This window comes from Falco punctatus, assembly GCF_963210335.1.
Source record: "Falco punctatus genome assembly, chromosome: 4".
Classification (NCBI taxonomy): Eukaryota; Metazoa; Chordata; class Aves; order Falconiformes; family Falconidae; genus Falco; species Falco punctatus.
The window spans coordinates 100,662,825-100,682,133 of record NC_137583.1 but is presented as its reverse complement, the minus strand read 5'-3'; the positions used below and the strand labels follow the sequence as shown (position 1 = coordinate 100,682,133).

General features: G+C 43.8%; 1 protein-coding gene across 9 annotated transcripts in view; it reads left to right on the top strand.

Moving 5' to 3' along the window:
- Positions 1-18,748, top strand: part of POMGNT2 (protein O-linked mannose N-acetylglucosaminyltransferase 2 (beta 1,4-)) — a 38,718-nt gene extending 19,970 nt beyond the window's left edge. For 4 of the 9 annotated variants that reach the window (XM_080387251.1, XM_080387247.1, XM_080387246.1 and 1 more), the window contains 2 exons: positions 10,024-10,154; positions 16,728-18,748. In XM_080387251.1, coding sequence (XP_080243377.1) covers positions 16,820-18,556 — 1,737 coding nt within the window. In that variant the 5' untranslated portion in view covers positions 10,024-10,154; positions 16,728-16,819 and the 3' untranslated portion in view covers positions 18,557-18,748. The other 5 variants (XM_080387253.1, XM_080387250.1, XM_080387252.1 and 2 more) reach the window with 3 other exon arrangements.
- The last annotated feature ends 561 nt before the right edge of the window (positions 18,749-19,309 follow it).

Here is a 19,309-nt window from a genome sequence, read left to right as displayed (position 1 = left end):
AAAGATCTCTAGTCCTTGCTTAATTTATGTGCATGTCTTTGTCCCATTGGAACACAGGGCTCCTAGGTATGTGCTTGTCTTTAAGCATTGAATATATTCAAGCAAATTAGAGAAGACAGCTTTTATTTTAGTATATTTTAGGTTTTATTTTAGTGTATTTCTTCACCTTGATGGTAAAGAAATGGTGGTTATTTCATGTAATCTTAAGTGACTTAGCAAGATGACTGTTCTCTGGGCTTTGAATTGAGTACTTTCTCCTTTCACATTCTTGCTGCATTAATATAGGTGCAGATTTGAGTCGCCATAGTTTCAAGAAGAGCCTTTTGTGGCTGTAGCTTTAATCCCTTTGCCTGGGAAGAAGGATTGGCTACCTCAGCAGACTGTTCCTGTCAGCCTCCAGGACAGATTATGAGCACATTGTTCTGCCATGGTGAAGGTAGAGTTGGATGAGCCAAGGCAGGAAGATTCTGTTTGGCATGATATATGTCCTCCATCTCTGACCCCTCCAGACTTGGGATGGGTCTCGCTGCCTATGGCTGATATATAGGCATATTTTAGTCTTTAATTTTCTCCAAGGTCACAAGAATATTTCTCTTTGAGGGCGATGGTGTGGCAGCACGTATGTTTTTACTTACTGTGGCTTAGCTTGGGAATTCTTTGCAAGTCAGAGGGTTCAGACCTGCTCCAACTCTCGCTGTGCCTAGGTAATGCTGTAGGGCTTTCATAACAGCTAGATGGCTTCTGTGGGGAATGGCTGCATCAGCACGGATGCTAGCAGAAGTCTTGAGGTAGAGAGGCATATCTTGATGTAGGGTGCTGCAGTATTTCTTGAAATACTGTGTAAAGTAGCTGAAAGACCACTCTCTTCTTGGCTTTGCAAATATCTGCACGTGGATCCAGAGCTGTACATGATGAACAGGAGCAGATGTTTTTAAGTGGAGCTGTTCTAAACAGCATTTGGTTTATCAGGCTGATGTTGCTCTTCTCTCAGTGCAGTCAGGTTACACTTCAGTTATTTAAAGAGATTCTCATTGCCAAACACTTGACTCAGCACTTGATTCAACACAGACAGCAGATCTTGCCAGTGGGAAGGAAGTGAACAGAAATGAGCTGCTGCGGCAGGGTTGGGTAAGGAATCTCCCATCATTGAAGGGCCACCAGTGAATAGCAACTATGTCAGTAGGTTTGCAGATGTTCCTTTCCCAACAGATACTTCCTGCTTTTTCTGTGAAACTGTCACCTTCTTGTGTGTATTAAATATCATATTGGCTATTTATGGGGGTGCTGTAACCTCCACAGAGGTGGGGTGAGAAGGAGGGCTGTAGGGGAATGATGCATTGATTTATCAGTGGGATATATGGAGCAAAAAGTAACCACCTTATTTTTTATTACTATTCAAATAAATATAACAGCAAGTCTTACACACAAAAATACCCTCAAATCAAGCTTGAATCTCTTCCTCTTGCTGCTGTGCCCTTGATAAATATGCCTAGATTCAATAGTCCTTCCATGAATTTTCAAGCTGCCAAGGGCATGAAGAAGTTCTTCCTAGCTATTGAACTGTAAATTGTTGCATATGACACCTGGAGGAGTTGGAATGGTTTTGTACAAGTAACTCAGTGTATTTGTCACACTTTCCCTATTGCGAGCAGTGGTTCACGTTGAAGCCGAGAAAGATGATTCATATTGCTTTCTTTTCTTCCCTGTGTCAGTAGCAGTGGTAGCCCTGAGAGCAACATTTGAAACGGTAAATGCCTGGCCCACAGCCATGTGTTACTACTGCGTTGCTGGGCCCTCTGATGATACTGTAATCAGATGAGAAACAAGGTAAGAATTGTTGTTTTCCACAGGGAAAATCAGACTAGGGTATTTAAGTACTAATTTAAAAACAATTTCAAGGAAGTGTTTTAAACTGACCAGCAGACATCTTTCAGTCCTATGGCCTATACTGTCAGGAAACACCTTTTTATTTGCTCCAGTATAAGTTATTTTACATGATTCATGAGACCTTATGCTCTGTTCTGAATTTCCATGTGACTATTAGCACCCTTGGGATTGCTGCCAACCCAGAACATGGATGTTTTGTGCTCCCTTATCATCAGTCTGAGTGGTTACACTAGAGGGAGTGGTATCCAGTAGTACGGTGCTCCTATCGGTTGTTAATATTACACTACTATTATATGAATAGGGTTGGATTACGTGCTGGCTGCATCCCTTTAAAATGTGAGGCTATGGTGTACAGATGTGGCAGAAGGGGACGTTGGAAGTAAAATGATCTGTTTACAATTTTGGGACTCAAAATGGCAGTCGATCTTTTTATTTCCCCTGATTTGATTTAGATTCTCCTTTACCTTGGCTCTGAACTACATTCCTGTCATGCTGCTGTGCTAGATACCTCCAGGCATTTGTCAGAGACTGACTAATTGAAGCACACACTCCAGCTTGGATCAAAACTGCTGTTTTGATCAAGATTGTAGACACTGCTGCTGCTTCCTTGTGGAGTTCTTTCCATGAAGTACTAGAACTTTGGTTTGTAGGTTTTGGTTCTCCAGGGTTTTTAAGAAGGCAGAAAGTATCTGAACATATCAGCAAGTGGAAGCTTAGAGCAAAGGCAGCTGCAGGGAACAGTCCTGCTGTAACCCTGCTTGTGAACTGAGGTGTTCTCATCAGTTCTGGAACAGCTGCAGCCCACTTGCAGATGGCAGCATAATCAAGGGAAGGCAGCGAAATTCTTGGACATCTCAAGCCCTGTCCTTCAGATACTTCCACATACTTCTTAGCTGTTCACCCCTACAGGTCTGTTAAAGTGCCTGACGGTGCTGTTTATGTGCCTAAAATACAAGTTTTGCATTTCTGTTACCTCTCTTCTTTTGCATACCTTGGCACCCTTATGGTGTTCACATTCAAGGATCTTTTTCCTTTCCACAGTTGTTTTTGCTGTGGTATTAGCACTTTGATTTCCTAAGATGTCTGTGAGACTGGCTGGTTATGACTGCCCTGTTTGTCTCAACAGACAGGAAAAAGGGACTCTCTTCCTCCATGCTTCTCAGGGTAAGTCCATGCTGACAGGGCCTCCAACCTCAGGCCGCGTTGTGGCTGCAGGGGGTTTCCCAGGCATGCCCTCTGCATGGCAAGTGCGGCTGGGTATAGAAGATGGGAGGAAGGTGTGCTGGGAGCAGAGCATGTTGGACTTATGGCTGCTCCACCAGCAACTCTTTCAGAGCAACAGTGACAGAACTGATAACTTAATCCTCCCTGTCCTTTATCATGTTTAAACTGTCACCTGTGATCTTGGAGGCCTTGGCTCCTGCCTTCTCTGGAGCCCATGGAGATGAATACAGACTCAGGGTACAAAAGAGGGTTTGATTGTTGGTGGGTTTTTCACAGGAAAAACTGCTGTGGGTGCTGGTGTGGTGTGTCCTACCCCGATCCCTTTCACAGTTTCAGTCTTCTAATCTGTAAAATGGGTGCTGTGTTTCTTCAGGTGATGCGGTGGTGATAAAGGCCTAATATTAGTGTCATTTGTCAGAGGGCAGATGATCTTACTGTCACCTAGGCATAAATAGTTAACAAGTAGCGGGCTGTGGGAAGCACCATGGTGAGGCCATGAGCAATACCCAGGGCTCGCGCAGGCAATGATTTACCCTTGGTTTCTCATGTCAGTCTAGGTGAACATCATTTACTTACCAGGCTGTTGCATGAATTATCTCTGCTTCCTTTACAGACACATTGGCACTAAATGTGTTTGCAGGTATGCAGTTAGCATAGCTGTAGGAGAAGGAATTGGTTTATCTGCATCACCCTGCTGACCTGTCATTACTGATGGCAAAATGGGAATCTGAAAGAGCACAGGTGACACATAGCTTGAGTCAGAACAGCTACCGAAACCATCTCCTGCCATGGGAACTAGCAGATGACTCTGCCGTGGCATTCATCTGAACACACAGCTGCAGGAGCAGGCCAGTATGTCCCTGCAGTGCTGCTGGGGTGGTTCTTCATGGGGATAGAGAGATTTTGAGAGTGAATTGTTTAGCGTATGACAAGTTCAGATAGCTAGTGTGCTTTTCCATAACAAGTATATGTTTTATACATCTAAAATAATGCACATGTCTGTGGAGGAGAATAAATATCTATGAATTTGTCAGGTTGACGTAGAGACATGTAACCTCTGTGTGTGTGTGTGTGTAAGGTGTGTTTGATCAGACTTACGCCTTTGTAAACCTAATATTTATGTAAAACTTGCATCCTATGTCTCTTAAGCCTGGAAGTATGTCATGCTTGAGGCAGATGAGCTTCAAGTGGAATTTGGCCATTGAGATACTCTGCAAAAAAATACCTTTTTCCCTGTCAAAGTATATTCTTGCTTAGGAATTTTCAATATTTGAACTTCTGGTTCTTTTGACATCAGTTTTAATATTAGCTTCTGCAGAATCAAAATGCCATCCTCTGTGTGTGGAGTCCTGGTCTTGGTGTCCAGAAACCCAATGCTTCCTTTATCTCCTTATGTATTTATCAGTACAAGGACTTTTTTTTTTTGTCTGTTTGGGCATGAAATTTTTTTGTACTCCCAAACTGAGATGCACTTTTGATTCAAAAGCACTGCAGAAAGAACAGTTTCTTATAGGGCATAGTTCTGGGACTATAAATAATAAATGTTGTCACTTGGAGTGACACAGGCACTCTTGCAACGTATGCATGCAAGGCAAAGAGTCAGTAAATTATTTACCCGCTCTCTGTCAGTCCTAAACCAAGAAGTTCTATTCAGACTTCTTTGCTAGGTTAATGAGTTTTGTTTGTGCTGTACTGTTTTTCAGGAATTCTAAAAATGTTAACTGTTTTTCTTTTGTGGTGCTTGTTTTGGAGGCTGCAACTTTGAGGGGTATTAAATATTTATCAAACTCTTAGTTCTGAGCCAAGGCAACCTATTCATATCTCACTGACTTGCAGCAGGCTGGTGGTGCTGACTGAGGAAAGTCTGGGGCTGCCACACTTAATGACTTAAGGTGCAGTAGTAATAGATAGCTATTATTTCAGAGTTGCTGGATTTATTTGATTGTGGGTTTTTTCCCCACTTTAATGATGTAGTTTTGTTCAGTTGCTTTGTGATGTGGCAGATTGACAATTTAACTATGCAACTCCACGTAATGTGAAAAATTGTACTTGTGAAATCTATGCATATACCTCATGCCAGGGGTAGAGAAGGAAAGTAGAAGAGCAGTCTGTAAATTGATGTACTTTCTTCTCCATTAAAATCAAAGCTTGACTAAGATAAGGATCCCAGCATGGTATCTCTGAGTTATCAGGGGTCCCACTGGTAAAGTCCCTAACCAGAGCTGCAGGTCTGGGGAGTCTGTGGAAGGGCTCCTGTTGGTGTCAGTGGAAGCTTTCCAAAGTACAGAAAACACAAAGGCAAAATGTGTTTTCTCAAGTGGAGCTACAAATCTAACACCACTCCTCAGCTTTCAAAATTCAGAGGAAAACCTTTTGTTCCACACGAGATGGCATCTTGGTATTCACAGGGGTCAGAGGGCAATGAGATGAGCTAAAAAGAGAAGGGTGACTGGATATCCTTGGTTCTGACAGGACAAGCTGGGGACACTGGGTGAGCCTGCCAAGGAGATGTCTTCGCTCTTTTTTTTTTTATTATTTTTATTTTTATTTCCTCCAGGCAGCTGTGACTGGCAAGTGTCACTTTGAGATCCTCTCAGGACAGGCATGGGTTCATGCTGTAGTTCAAAGTCCACCTTGAGTTGGTGGGAAGAGGTGGCACAGGTCTGGAAAGGAGGGTCCTGAGGTAGATGGCACCTTGTCCTGTCGACCCTAGTGATTTTTAATGTTTCCAGCTGGGTCAGAACCATTTTGCTTGTTCTGTACCAAGAAGGCAGATGTATAAAAGCAGCACTCCAGAGCAAGAGATGAGAAATTGTCTTATTTTACTTCTGTGATGCCTTAGTTTAGTAGATACAACAGTTGTGTTTATTCATCACGTTGGCAGGCTTGTTTTTGAAGATCTAGCTTTGTCAAGAATCTTTTGTCGATTTTTACAGAATGTTATTTGGGTTTATTCTTTGTTTCTTGCAGCTTATTTTTCTTCCGTATTTGGCTATTAACTGGCAGTCAGAAACCCAAGGTTATAAATTCTGTGGTATTATTGTGTTTCTAAGCACGTGTGATGCTGAATGACACCCACATTTCTCAGCTCTGACGGTAGGTGTTTTCAGGCTAGCAGTCTTGTGTCCTTGCATGGGACAAGTCATGGTATTCCTGTGGCTGCTTTGTGCTTCCCAGTTTTGCCAGATCTCTGCCTCAGGACAACCCATCTTATATCAAGGAAAGTGCTGCCTCTGCCACAGCAGACAGGAGAAGCTGGGTGAGGGACATGCTTGTTTTGAGGCAGTGGATCTGAGTCCTGGGAAGGAGAAGGAGATGCCAAAGTGCCATCCTAGGCTGCAGGTTTTCTCCATGCAATGGCCTTACCCAGGGAGGAGGCCTGACTTCAGTAAGGTCAGGGTACTTGATGGTGAATGAGAGACCCATCACCTGTAATAACTTGAAATGCTGGTGGATCCTTGCCCCAAGAGTTGTAGGGTATTGCAGTAATTGGTATTGTGCTCTGTTGTTACTGCTGTGATTCAAAATGCATTGCCCCTCACTGCCCTGCAAATACTTCAGTGTGTCACACCGCACATTAGTTTGGCAGGGCTGGTTCGCCTCCTTGCACAGAAACAGGTTTCTCAGGGCTAGGGTCCCACAGTAAGCAGCGGATGTTAATGGATAGAGTGACTGCAGACTTCGTCAACAATAACCAGCCCAGGCAGTGTGACTCCACAGTGTAGTGAACCACCACAGATGCTGTAAATCCATTTATCCCCTCCCTCAGATGACTTCCAGCATGATTCGGGGAGGGTAAGAAGCTGGAGCCACCAGCTTGTCTGTGATGTGTATTTAGAGCAAGAGTTTAGGTAACATGCTAGCCCTGGTAGCTGCCAGGCTCTCCTAGATCAGAGTTTTGAATACCCATATCTTACCTAACTACATTCTTCAGTGCAGAGCCATTTGAAATTCTTCAAACTTCTTCAGTTTGGCAGTGAGGATAATTCCTGCCATAAGCAGACACCAAGGTATTATTTTCTCTTTCTCTTTATGTAGAATGTTCACTTTTCATCTGAGAGTATCTGTATGACAGTTGGACTAGATGATCATGGTAGGTCCCTTCCAAATGAAATAGGCAATTCTAAATGTATAGACATGTGTGTACATGTGGGTGTTAGAGAACTTTTCCTCTTTTTCATCATTCTCATTTCACCCATTAGGTCTCACTTAAAGGGAAAAAAGCCTCCCAGATAATCAACAAGATGTATCCTGAAAATACACAGACAAACAGCTGCAGCAAGCCTGGTGTTTGCGTGTGATCTATCTGCAAGGATGTCCCTACAGGGCTGGGATCTTGCTCCTAGTAACTGTGTTCAGTGGTGTGACTTTCAGGCATAAGGCTTTTGGTGAGTGCCATGGGGAGAACTGGGCCACTTTTCTGATCCTGCGTGTAGATCCAGTTGCAGAATTAGGACTTGAAATGTGCCCAGTCAGTACCACCTGGTTTGCCATCTTCAAGAAGCTGCTCAGTCCCCACAGGTTCAATCTCTGTTAAGAAGATTGATGTAAGACATTTTTGCCTCCATGACCTTCAGCTTGTATGCAGTAAGAGATGCTCTTGTATGCTTCTGGCTCATTTTAGTGCCTTTGTATTTTAGAATTAGTTGTTTCCACCATAAAAGATAACTTCATTTTGAAAATACTGTTCCTGTAGGAATCTCTGAAGGAGGGCACTCACAACCTTGTTCAATACTAAGCCATTTGCTGACCATCACAGCTGGGAAATCGCTTCCCTGGTGCCAAGGGAATTGCTAGAAAGCATGCCAAATGGCTTTCATGTCCTCTAGCAAGGAGCATTTTTTTCCATTCTCTTCTATTGTTTTGTTCTTTTGTGTGAAGTGTTTGGAGTAGTAGTGACATTAATGATATTCAAAAGCAGGATTTCTAAAATGCATGGCCCCCCCTCCCCAAAACCAGTTTGCTGTCTGCCTCCGAAGACATACTCAGCTTTGTGAAACAGAACGATGGTGTTTGTTTCAGTGTGGCCACCCGTTGGGGATTTGCAGGAATACTGCAGCAAATCATCCTGCATGCAAGGCTGACCTCTGGGAGGCTAACAAATTGAGGTGAGCCAGCTGGAGCGATAGGACACTGCCAACAGACAGAGCATGCTCAGACCTGGGGGAGAAAGGTAGTTCAGTCTGCAGATGGTGCACGGGTTACTGTGCTGAGAGCTGTTAGATGCGATTTTTTTTCTTTTTCTTTTATGGTGGTGGGGAAAGAAGAGGACTGGAGTGTTCGTTCCCCTGCAAAGCGTAGCTTTGAGGTGTCGTCTTTTTTCTTTCTCCTGTGAAAGAGGCACTGGATAGCATTTCCTGTCATTTAGCAACACCAGGTATGAGTGCATGTGCTGAAACACTAATCTACCAGTGATAGTACTTCCAAGATTGAAAAGGTTGTAAACGCTCTGATTAACTGTTTCTTTGCTGGATGTTATTGTAACTGTGCTCTGTTTGCTGTGCCGATCACATATGGCTCGGAATTCAGTTTTGTTGGCACTCCTGGCTGCAGTGGACTTCGGGGGGAGAGGGGTTTAACATGTTTTTTGATGCTCTCTCCTTGCTCCCCCCCCAACTTCACACTGAATCTCTCCTCTATGGCTGTGCATGTGTGGGAAGGAGGTCAGTAGTTCACTTGTAATCCCAGGTTTTTGTAGTCCCTCGTTGTTTGACTGGTGGTTTGCTTTATCGTTTTTAAACAAAAGTCTCACGGAGAAAACATCTTTGATCTGGACTAAATTCTGTAGGTTTTCAGAAATGTATTTCTTACTGGACAGGTGCTGCTTTGGGGTTACTTTTTTTTTTACCCTTCTCAAAAAACAGGCAAATGCAGAGCTTGTGGTAACCAAGGAGGGTTTTTCACTGTTCTTATTGGCTGTGCTGTGCTCCTAACAGTTTCAACTCCTGCTTAGAATTTGCAGCACACAGGAGTGGTGTCAGGCACCGTACTGGTGGGAAGTGGGGAGAGCTCAGGCTGTAAATGCTGCTAAGCACCAGTCCCTGTATCCAAATAACACAGGTAATAACACAGATACTTTTTCCATTGGAGAATAGAGAAAGAAAGGATAGATAAAATACAGAGGATTAATAAATGGCAGCTAAAGCTAAAGCGAAAAGGCATAGTTGGAGTGACTTAAGTTCATCTTATTCAGTACTTTGGGATTTTGCATCGTGTTCTTTTAAATTCACTTTTGTGGCATTAGTAAATTTTCCCTTCAGCTACCCTTGCTCCATCTTTGCTCTAGGTAGACCACTGAAGTAAGACAAACCTGCTGCTCTCAGACACATTTTTGTTTCTGACAAAGGTATCTTGCTTATGGGCTAAAAGCAAGAGACCAGGCAAAAGGAGAGTTTTTGTTGCTCATATGACAGTGCTGTTAATGCCAGTATAACCTGGCGTAACATTTGGTGGGATACTGAGGTGAACAAAGATCAGCTGGAATGAGCTCTTTCTGTTAAGCTTACCCCCACCCCACCCCCCGCCGGTGTAGCCATGGTTATTTTGAGTACCTTGGGTTTTCATCTTTAGGCTTGGGACTGTCAGAAAGTGAAGACGTGAGGGCTGAGAGAAATAGGTTTTTTTCTTCTTTTTCTGTTTTAGCTTGTTTTTCTTACATCTCCCACTTCAAGCTGGTTTATCAGAAAACATCTTATTTAGGGGAATTTTCTGGAGATCAGGGTTAGTTTTTGTTGGGGGAAAGGATTTCATGCACCATGTCATTCTGGATGGAGAAGAGATCTTGCAAATGTGCACTTTAAAAGCCCAGGAAGTATTCTTTTTAATTTCATACTTTTAGCTTAATTTTGTGGCTTGGTTATACGAATTGACTGCTTAGTGTTGGATTATTTTTTTTCACCTGTTCTTTCATAGATCAACACAGCAGTATCAACAAATACTAAATCAATGGCTGCTAGTCAATGTGACAGTCAAGTTGGACCTCTTCCTGTCCCAGCTCTAACAGACTCTGAAATTAAAGGGAAGAAAATTTAAATTTTCTATCTGTAAGTATAACTGGTAGGTGTCCAGTAGCCACTAATGTTCTCCTGTTCAAATTGAAGGTAAATTTGCAATAGAGACCATTGCACAGGCCCTCAGTCTCCTTGGTTGCAGTCTTACATAGAAAGATCTACAGTTTTGCTTTCGGTTCCTCACACTAACCATAAAAACTGAAGATAAACGTAATTTTGAGCACAACTGTCTATAGATACCTGAGGTTTTTGTGAGACAATTGAAGTTTTTTTTAAATATAGTTATATTTTAGTTTTTCTGAATAAAGCTCTTTTTAAAATTCTACTTGAGACTACAGAGTTAAAATACTCTTATTTTTTCATATCCCCTCTTTGTATCAGGCTTTGTGAGTGATATTTGTGTCCTTAACTGCAGGGTTTGCTCCCTTTGAGAATCTGCTCTTTTCCTGTTTAAAAAGTCAGCACTTCTACACTTGGCTGCTTTTTACAAAGAAAATGTTCCAGTATATCAATCATTCAGTGTACCATCCTTTCTTTAATGTGATATGTACTGTGAAAGATGTATGTATCTCATTAAATAAATACAGTGAATAAGATGATAACAGCCTTTTGGGCTGTGGGGATTGACTTGCTTGTAGTTCTGCAGGAATCTGTGACAGAGATGAGAATAAAAGCCATTTCTTGGCTGCTGAATCTTAACTCCCCCTCCTTCCAGTTGGGAAACTTGCCTTCTAGCAACTTCTGCTTTGAGCATGAATGAAGTAGGTATTTAAAACTGCGTGTGTTACATATACTGCATCCTTAGCTAAGCCTCTTGCATCAAGGATGGGAGAAAGAACAGAAGACATTTTGCAGGGGGAGTGTGAAATGCCGTGTATGCACGCTTTTCTTTTCCTGCTTGTCCTGGAAAGCCAGTCTAGCAAGAGATGGATCCAGGGCTAAAGAGTGGAGTGCTAATGGGGAAAAAATGTCCTCAAGGAGGGAATATCTGCTCCCACCCCTCCCACTGTCTTGCCATAATAAAAATAAGGGTCAGGGTCCCCTGCCCATTTCCTGCTCATGTGGCTCTGCCCCAGCTCCTTCCCTGTCCTGTGGCAGGAGCAGCCCCACTCCACTTCTAGTTGTGCTGAGTTTCTGGGAGCTACAGAGATGATTCTGCTTGGACACTGCTGCCATGACTGGCAGGCTCTGCATGGGGCCAGTCAGCTGGGCCAAACCCAAGCTGGCCTCTGTGTAGAGGCATTTCTCTCAGTGCACAGAGTGGTGATGCTCTCTGGAAATGCCTGTCCTTCGTGCTTTTTTTCCATTTTGTGAGCCTTTTTAGGCTGCTGTAGCTCTGGAAAACTGAGCATTGGCTTGAAAAGTGCTTGGGCAGTTAGTAACAAAAGCTTGATAAGGCCTGAGTAGACAAACCAGCACTTCACATTTTGTTAATATCTGCAGAACTAGGTGGTTCCCCTTTAGACATGCTAGTCACCCAGGTGACCCTTGTTCTCCCTAATCAAGCTCTTGCGTTTTTTTTCCTTCGGGGGTGTGTATGTGTGTCTTAGTAGTGTATGTTTGTGTCTTTGTTTATTTGGGTTTTATTGCATGGGTGTTGTAGCTTTTTCTCCCAACTGCTTACCTAGATTGTAATTTTTAAAATGGAGAAAGATCTAAAACATTGTCCATCGTATTAATAGATTTAAAGTAGTGATTCATCCTACCCTAGCTTCACAATTAAAAAAAGAACAACAGAGCTGGTCTCTTAAATGGATCCAAACAGTCCTCTGTGCCAGCTGTCTATTAGTAGAAATTCATCTGTCCCATCCCACCCACTCTGATCTCCATAACTTGTTAACCAGAGATGAAGAACTGTGTCTCCATCTATGCTTCCTGTTGCTTTCCTGCTTCCTGAGGATGTTTTAAACATCCTCATGACCAGCACCTAACATGCAGAAGGCGCTACTGTGTCCAGACTTCCAGGAGAGTACTACAGACCTGCAAGATGCTTGAGGTCTCTGCCAGAAGTGCCAGCTGAACACATTAGATGCATACTTCTGAAGGCTTTACCTGCTCGCTGGTAGTCAGTGCTAGTTAGAGAAGCAGTAGCTAGGCAGCTGTGACCCCTTTGCTAAGTGAGCGGGGGTAGAGGAAGAGAATGGGGTAAGCTCTTCACACCTGTGATCTCTTGGAAAAAGAGCAAAGATGAGCTGACCGAAAATAGAGTCCCTCCCACAGGCTCTTAGCTTTTGGAGTGGCATCCGTTGAGACTGAGCTGCAAGCCCCAGGACATGCTCTTATTTCCATTGCAAGGTCTTGAGCTACCCCTATGCCAGTGTGTTTGTTGAACTCCTCATCTTTGACCGTGCAGTGCTGCAAGTCAGCTGCCCCAGTGCCCTGTCAGCATTGCTGCCAGGGAAATCTGCCGCTCTGTCTCACTCATATCCTGCTCCTTCTCTGCAGCCTGCTCCTGTCGGGAGTCCTCAGGGGCACCTCCTGTCCCATCCTATGCCATCCCCTTCCAGGAGGCATCGTTGCCCTTTGCTAACTTGGCAGTCAGAAGCTCTGTGCTACTTTTACGTGCATGTCTCTTCTGGCTAGGCTCTAGTCTATCAGCTGTTGTATCTTCTGATGCTGAAGGATGGTGCTTTAGCACTTCAAAGCAGAGAGTGAAAAAATGTCAGTCCATGCGATTTCCTTGGTAACTGGGGCATATTGCTCATGTGGAACAAAGCTGTGGTGATCCCAGTGTCACTGTGAGAAGTGAGAGGGTAGATGAGTGTGGTAGATGTGGGGAGGAAATAATCTGTGGGCAACTGGGGAGGTGGAACAACCTAGATGCTGACCTATATGTAGAAATAAACAGCACAGAAGACTGCTCTTAAGGAAAAGTAGCAGTGAGTCTGGCCTGCCACTTCTGCAGGTGTTTTTCAGTTCTTAAGATGTTTTCCATTGACACTGTCATTGGAGGGAGGGGAGCAGCAGCTCTAGACCCATTTTGTGAGGGAGATTCAGTAATGAAAGCTCCTTTTATTGTGAAGCAGTTCTCTTCAGGTGGAAGACTAAATGCTTTCACCTATTTCAGAGTTACCTGCTGCCTCCTGGGAAAGTTTCCCATCCCAGGACTAGTCCTGTTGACAACACTTAATGATGGATCTTAGCTTTGGGGGACTGAGGAACCAGGGGACATGGAGTGATTGCTTGCCTTTACCCCCTGGCTGCAGGCTCTCCTGGGTATGTAAAAGCAAACAGCAGGATGGTTTGTTACTATTTATGTTCTGTCAGTCCCTGAAGGACCAAAGATTTTAGTTCTCAAAGGTCTGTGTTCACCGAAAGCATCAGATTAAAGAAAAGGTGGATGATAAAATGTGGGAAAATAGGCTAGGAATTAAGATAGTTCCCCGAGTACATGTGAAATTCCCCTTTCAGTTCTGCCTGTGACACCCCTTCCTGTCCACTTACTTGTTCACTTCCATCAAAAGCAGCTTTCAGCCAAGCAGCATGATCCAGGATTTGTAAACTGGCAATGAGGAACAGCAGTGAAGACAGATTCCTTTAGCACTGCTAGCTTTTAACATTCATTCCTGACACCTGGTTAGCTAAAGCACATACTTCAGCTAAGTGCAGGAAAGTGAGAGCTGCACTGAGAGAAGAGATGGAGGAGGGCCTTGCAGGTAATTTTTATTAAATAGCTGAGTTCATTTGTAGCCATTTAGCAGGTATTGCTGTAGCAGAGTTCAACATGAAAATTGCTAACATCCGAACACTGGCTGCATCCATCAGGCTGCATCTCTGAAGTGCCTCTTAACACCTTTCCCTTGGGGCTGGAGGGGAGAGAAAAAATCAGTCAGGGGTGAAACATCAGAACAGGCTGTTCCTAAGGAGGCCTGTTCAGCTCAAGGGGTTTGTAGTAGTCGGTGAAGCTCTCCACCACTGAGATGCCTGTGAAATGCAGGTGGTATCAGTGGTGTTTTTATGGATTGCTGGCTTCTGATGCCTTTGAAACACCCACACACTCCCCTGCTGTACTGGAATAATAAAGAGGCTTCTCGGCTTTCACCCTCTGCCAAGTTCTTGCAACTTGTATTGGCTCCATTGAACTTGTAGGTGCTTTGTTCTTCTGACCTGCAGTAGCTAACTTGCACAATGCCCACAGACTGGCCTTCATTTGAAATGCGAGCTTGTGGCAGAGGACCTGACTGTTTAGGCTCAGTCCTTTCCTTGGTGCTGTTGCCAAAGTCATTAAAAGCTGTGCTCACAAGATGAGAAGTCTGTAGTGGAGAGGTTCTGTGGAGAGTTGGATGATATCGTTACTTATCTTACAAAGATAGTGAAGAAGTAAAATGAAGCTTTGGAAGTCTGGTACCAACAAAATAACTTAAGATCTGTCCCCATCAAAAAACTATTTTCCTGAAAGCTGGTTTGGTTGCATTAGCAGAGCCTAACCAACTGATGGACTGCTGGCCCCAGTAGGTTTCTATTTAAGGCTGTCCATGGAACAGCCATGGTTGAGACCTGCAAAGCCATGAGGAGCAGCAGTCATCCCCTGTTATAGGGAAGGAAGGATTGAGAGGTGATGTGACAGGCATCATTCATCTGTGCAGGGGATCTGTGGCAGCTGGGACAAGACCAGGTTTAAATTGCTGTGGTGGAAACAAAGGCTGAGTGTTAGGAAAGAGTTTATCACAGTCCTTCATGCTTTTATTGCTAGGGACTGGCTGAAGAGATGAATGACTATTAAGAATGAGATAGATAAACATCTTTTGGGAGTGGTCTAGGGAGGGCTGATCCTGCCCTGGTAATTAGATGACCACTCTGTGTCTCTTCCCATTTCTTTTTCCATGGTTGAAATCAAAACACCTTTTTAATTTACTGCTTGCTTTTAAGGAGTTGCTAAGTGAGGCAGTTTTTCAGACCACTTGCCAAAGGAGGTGGACTTCATTTGTGTTTCATCTGAGTACTAGAGCTGCTCTAAAATTGAAATGAATTTGTTGCTCAGATCCCCAGAGACCACCTCTTGAATCTGTGTGGCTTACAGCTAGCACTGCTTTGGTATTCAGTCTCCCGTGTACATTCAGTTCTTCCTAAGACAGGGTTCCCACAGGCTGTTGGGATTTCACAAGCTGTAGGGATCCCTTTAACTTCATTGAATTCTGTGAATGATTCTCTGTTCAATTCCAAGATGGCAGGACCAAGCTTTTAGGCTGCAATATCTCTTTTCAAAATAACTCCCTTGGTGGTAGAAGAGGTGTTCACATTGGTCCTAAATATGCCGTGCTGTCTTCCTCCCCTCTGTCATGTAAGAACAAGTGTCTCTGAGTTAAAATACTAAGGACTGCTGCTTGGCATGTCAGAGCATGTGCTTGGGACATCGCTGTTTTTCCCTTCCCTGCAAACATGCATCAAGGAAAGTTTAAATTGCTGCCTTTAAAAACTGCAGCTAGAAACAGTCTAATCAGGTATATACCAATCAAAAATTCCCCTTCCTAAAGTTCCCCATGAGTCATGGCTACAATTATTTACAGCCTGACTAGGAGTGAAGCTTGATGCATAATGAAAATTGGTGCCCATAAATACTGTAGGTGAATCAATATCTCAATCTAAGTTCACAGTTGAAAATATAATCAATACTCTGATATAAACCAGTAGTATTTCTACATAGCAAGAAAACAGTGGTAGGATCTCTCCCATGACAGAAACAGGGAGGCCTTGGAGCAGCACAGAAAAGATTCATAGGTTGGGGTGGGAAAACACCAACTCTAGAAGCATTTCAAGTGTATTACCTTCCCATTTGTATAAGAGTTGGCTGTGCTGGTGCAAGTCAAGACTCTCACAAAATGAAGGTTTGATTACTTTAATGACACATCAATTCCTCGTATAAAGAGCAAAGCTCTTCTCTCTCCCATGCCAATATTTCTTTTGGAGTACGATGGCAGCTGCTAGCATTAGATCCCAGATTGCAGCCAAAGAAACAACTGAGTGACTTGGGAGTCTCCCACAGGGCAATCCGTAAACCTGCAAGTCCTTCTCCCACCCCCACAGTAAAATGGAATTGAATGTTATGTTCATTGTCTCACGTTTCATACTAGAACGGCGTATATTGGAATAGCAAAATCTATATTTGGCAATACCCCTTGTACTATTATTATCCGTACAGTGAAGGTGGGAGGCAGAGTTGGGTACTCACAGCCATGCAAAAGGCCTATTGCAGATTGAGAGAAGGAGCTAGGTCTGCCAAGCCCTGCACAAGTGGCCCAGTGATTGCAGGGCATTCTTTCCTCTCACTGTTGGAGTGGTCTGCAAAAAGCACGGTGAGCCAAAGTCCCAGGGAACACACATTTTTTCTGACAAGTCTTCACAGAGCTCATCCTCAAACTCTTTTACTTTTTCTTCTCCAAAAGGGTAGAATGAAAATAAGAGGGGAAGCTTTACTGTAGAGCAGCTTTTTTTTTTTTTTTTTAAACAATTTTGGGTAGTGCTTTGGCGCTCTTTTCCCTCATTCCCTGGAAGGAGGGGAAAAATTACTGGAGAAAGCCTAAATTCTCTTGAATAGTCTGTAAAGTGTGATTTATGTTGGAGCTGTAAACCTGATGTTTAAATGGGTCCTTGTTTTATTTTCCGCAGGTCTTTGCCCTCACCATGTCAAGGAGTGTTAATGATGTGTTCCCTCTCCACTGCATTCCCCACCTGTCATATTGCTAGGGTCTAACTACAGAATGAACATAGCAGCTGTGTTTAATGCCCTGCTCGTGTCTGTCCTTGCTGCTGTGCTGTGGAAATACATCAAACTGCGAGAGCATGTCTTCATGGTCGAGGAGGAGTTGGTCCTCACACGTCAGTCTCAGGAACTCTCTCAGGCTCAGATCGACTACCATGCAGCTCTCCAGGCACTGGTGGAGGACGGTACCAGGATGGTGTGCACTGGCAGGATGCACACCGACCGCATCTGCCGCTTTGAGTCCCTCTGCTACTCTACTGAGGCTGAAGAGTTCATCTACTTTCACAGCAACTCCTCGGTCATGCTGCCCAACCTGGGGTCCCGGAGATTCCAGCCGGCCCTGCTCGACCTCTCCTCTGTGGAAGATCACAACACTCAGTACTTCAACTTTGTGGAGCTTCCAGCTGCTGCGCTGAAATTTATGCCAAAGCCAGTCTTTGTGCCTGACGTGGCGCTGATTGCTAACAGGTTCAACCCAGACAACCTGATGCATGTCTTTCATGACGACCTCCTCCCCATTTATTACACCATGCAGCAGTTCTCTGATTTAGATCTGGAGGCACGGCTCTTCTTCATGGAAGGGTGGAGTGAAGGTGTTCACTTTGACCTCTACAAGTTACTGAGTAACAAGCAGCCGCTCCTCAGGGAGCAGCTTAAAACCCTGGGCAGGCTCCTCTGCTTTACCAAATCATACGTGGGACTGTCTAAAATCACCACCTGGTACCAGTACGGATTTGTTCAGCCACAAGGGCCGAAGGCTAACATCCTGGTTTCTGGTAACGAGATCAGGCAGTTCACCAAATTCATGATGTACAAGCTGAACATCAGCTTGGAGGAAAGCTCCAGTGAGGAGTACATCGTAGTGTTCAGTCGAACAATCAACAGACTTATCCTAAATGAGGCAGAACTAATCCTGGCTCTTGCTCAGGAGTTTCAGATGAAAACCATTACCGTCTCTCTAGAGGAGCATTCATTTTCTGACATCGTCCGGTTGATCAGCAATGCGTCCATGCTGGTCAGCATGCATGGGGCCCAATTAGTCATGTCTCTCTTCTTGCCAAGAGGTGCCACAGTGGTGGAGCTCTTCCCTTATGCTATCAACCCTGAACACTATACCCCTTACAAAACCCTGGCAACCCTTCCTGGCATGGACCTGCAGTACATTGCCTGGCAGAACACTGACAGGGAAGACACCGTTACCTACCCAGACAGACCCTGGGATCAGGGTGGGATTGCTCATCTGGACAAAGCTGAGCAAGAGCGCATTATTAAGAGCACAGAGGTGCCACGGCACCTCTGCTGCCGCAACCCTGAGTGGCTGTTCCGTGCCTACCAGGACACAAAGGTGAACATCCCTTCACTCATCCATGTGATCAGGCAGACTGTGAAATCTAAGCCTGGACCCAAGAAGCAGAAGTGGCCTGGTAGCCTCTACCCTGGCAAAGTGAGGGATGCCAAGTGTCAAGCCTCTGTCCAGGGCACAAGCGAAGCTAAACTTGCCGTGTCCTGGCAGATTCCCTGGAATCTGAAGTATCTCAAGGTCAGAGAAGTGAAATATGAAGTGTGGATACAAGAACAAGGGGAAAACACTTACATGCCTTATATATTGTCCCATCAGAATCATACCTTCTCAGAAAACATTAAGCCCTTCACGATATACCTGGTGTGGATACGCTGCATCTTCAACAAAAATCTCCTGGGACCTTTTGCAGATGTGCTCTTGTGTAGTACATAACCTGTTGCACTACCTGTACAGTTCTAACCTGCTCTCCACTCTCTGTGGTTTAAAACTTCTTGTCTTGTAGTTTGTAGAGGGCCGAAGAGGACTAGACTGTACCAATGCCTAAGTGTCCATTTTATTGCACTTCATGTGTGTTCTTTAAATGGTATTTATTTCCAGTGAGTGGTAAAAAAAAAAAAACAACAAAAACCCCAAAAACAACACAAAAAAACCCAAGAAACCTCTGTGTTCTTCAGAGTAACTTCCAGAAATTAAATTACATGCTGAATACATGTAATTGAAAACAGAATGGAAGTGAATTGTGTGTACCTTGGTCGTGATTTAAATTTGTTTCTATTGTGTGGTGAGTATTTAAGCACAGCATTAAACTGCAATTAATTCCATGGCTAGGTGGGCAATTCTCATCAGCTTTTCCTTGTAAGTTATTTTTTTCAGAAACTTTGACTGTAACTTTGAGTTCAAGTTTTGGTACGAGAGCCTTCATTAAACTGCTGTAAACCTCCTTGATTTTTTTTCTCCTTGATTTTTTTTTTTTTTTGCTTTTTATTTGTTATAATCGTTATTGTGATAGATTTATCTATTGCTGTCATAAAATGTGTATATGGGTAGCTTTATATTTTTCATATTTTGGCTGAAGAGCATGAGACTACAGTGTCAGCTTCATGTTTAAAATCAGATTTTACTGCACCCCAATAGCAAAAGGCTGAAGAAGCAGATAGGAGATAAAGGGGTTGGAGTGGATAAAAT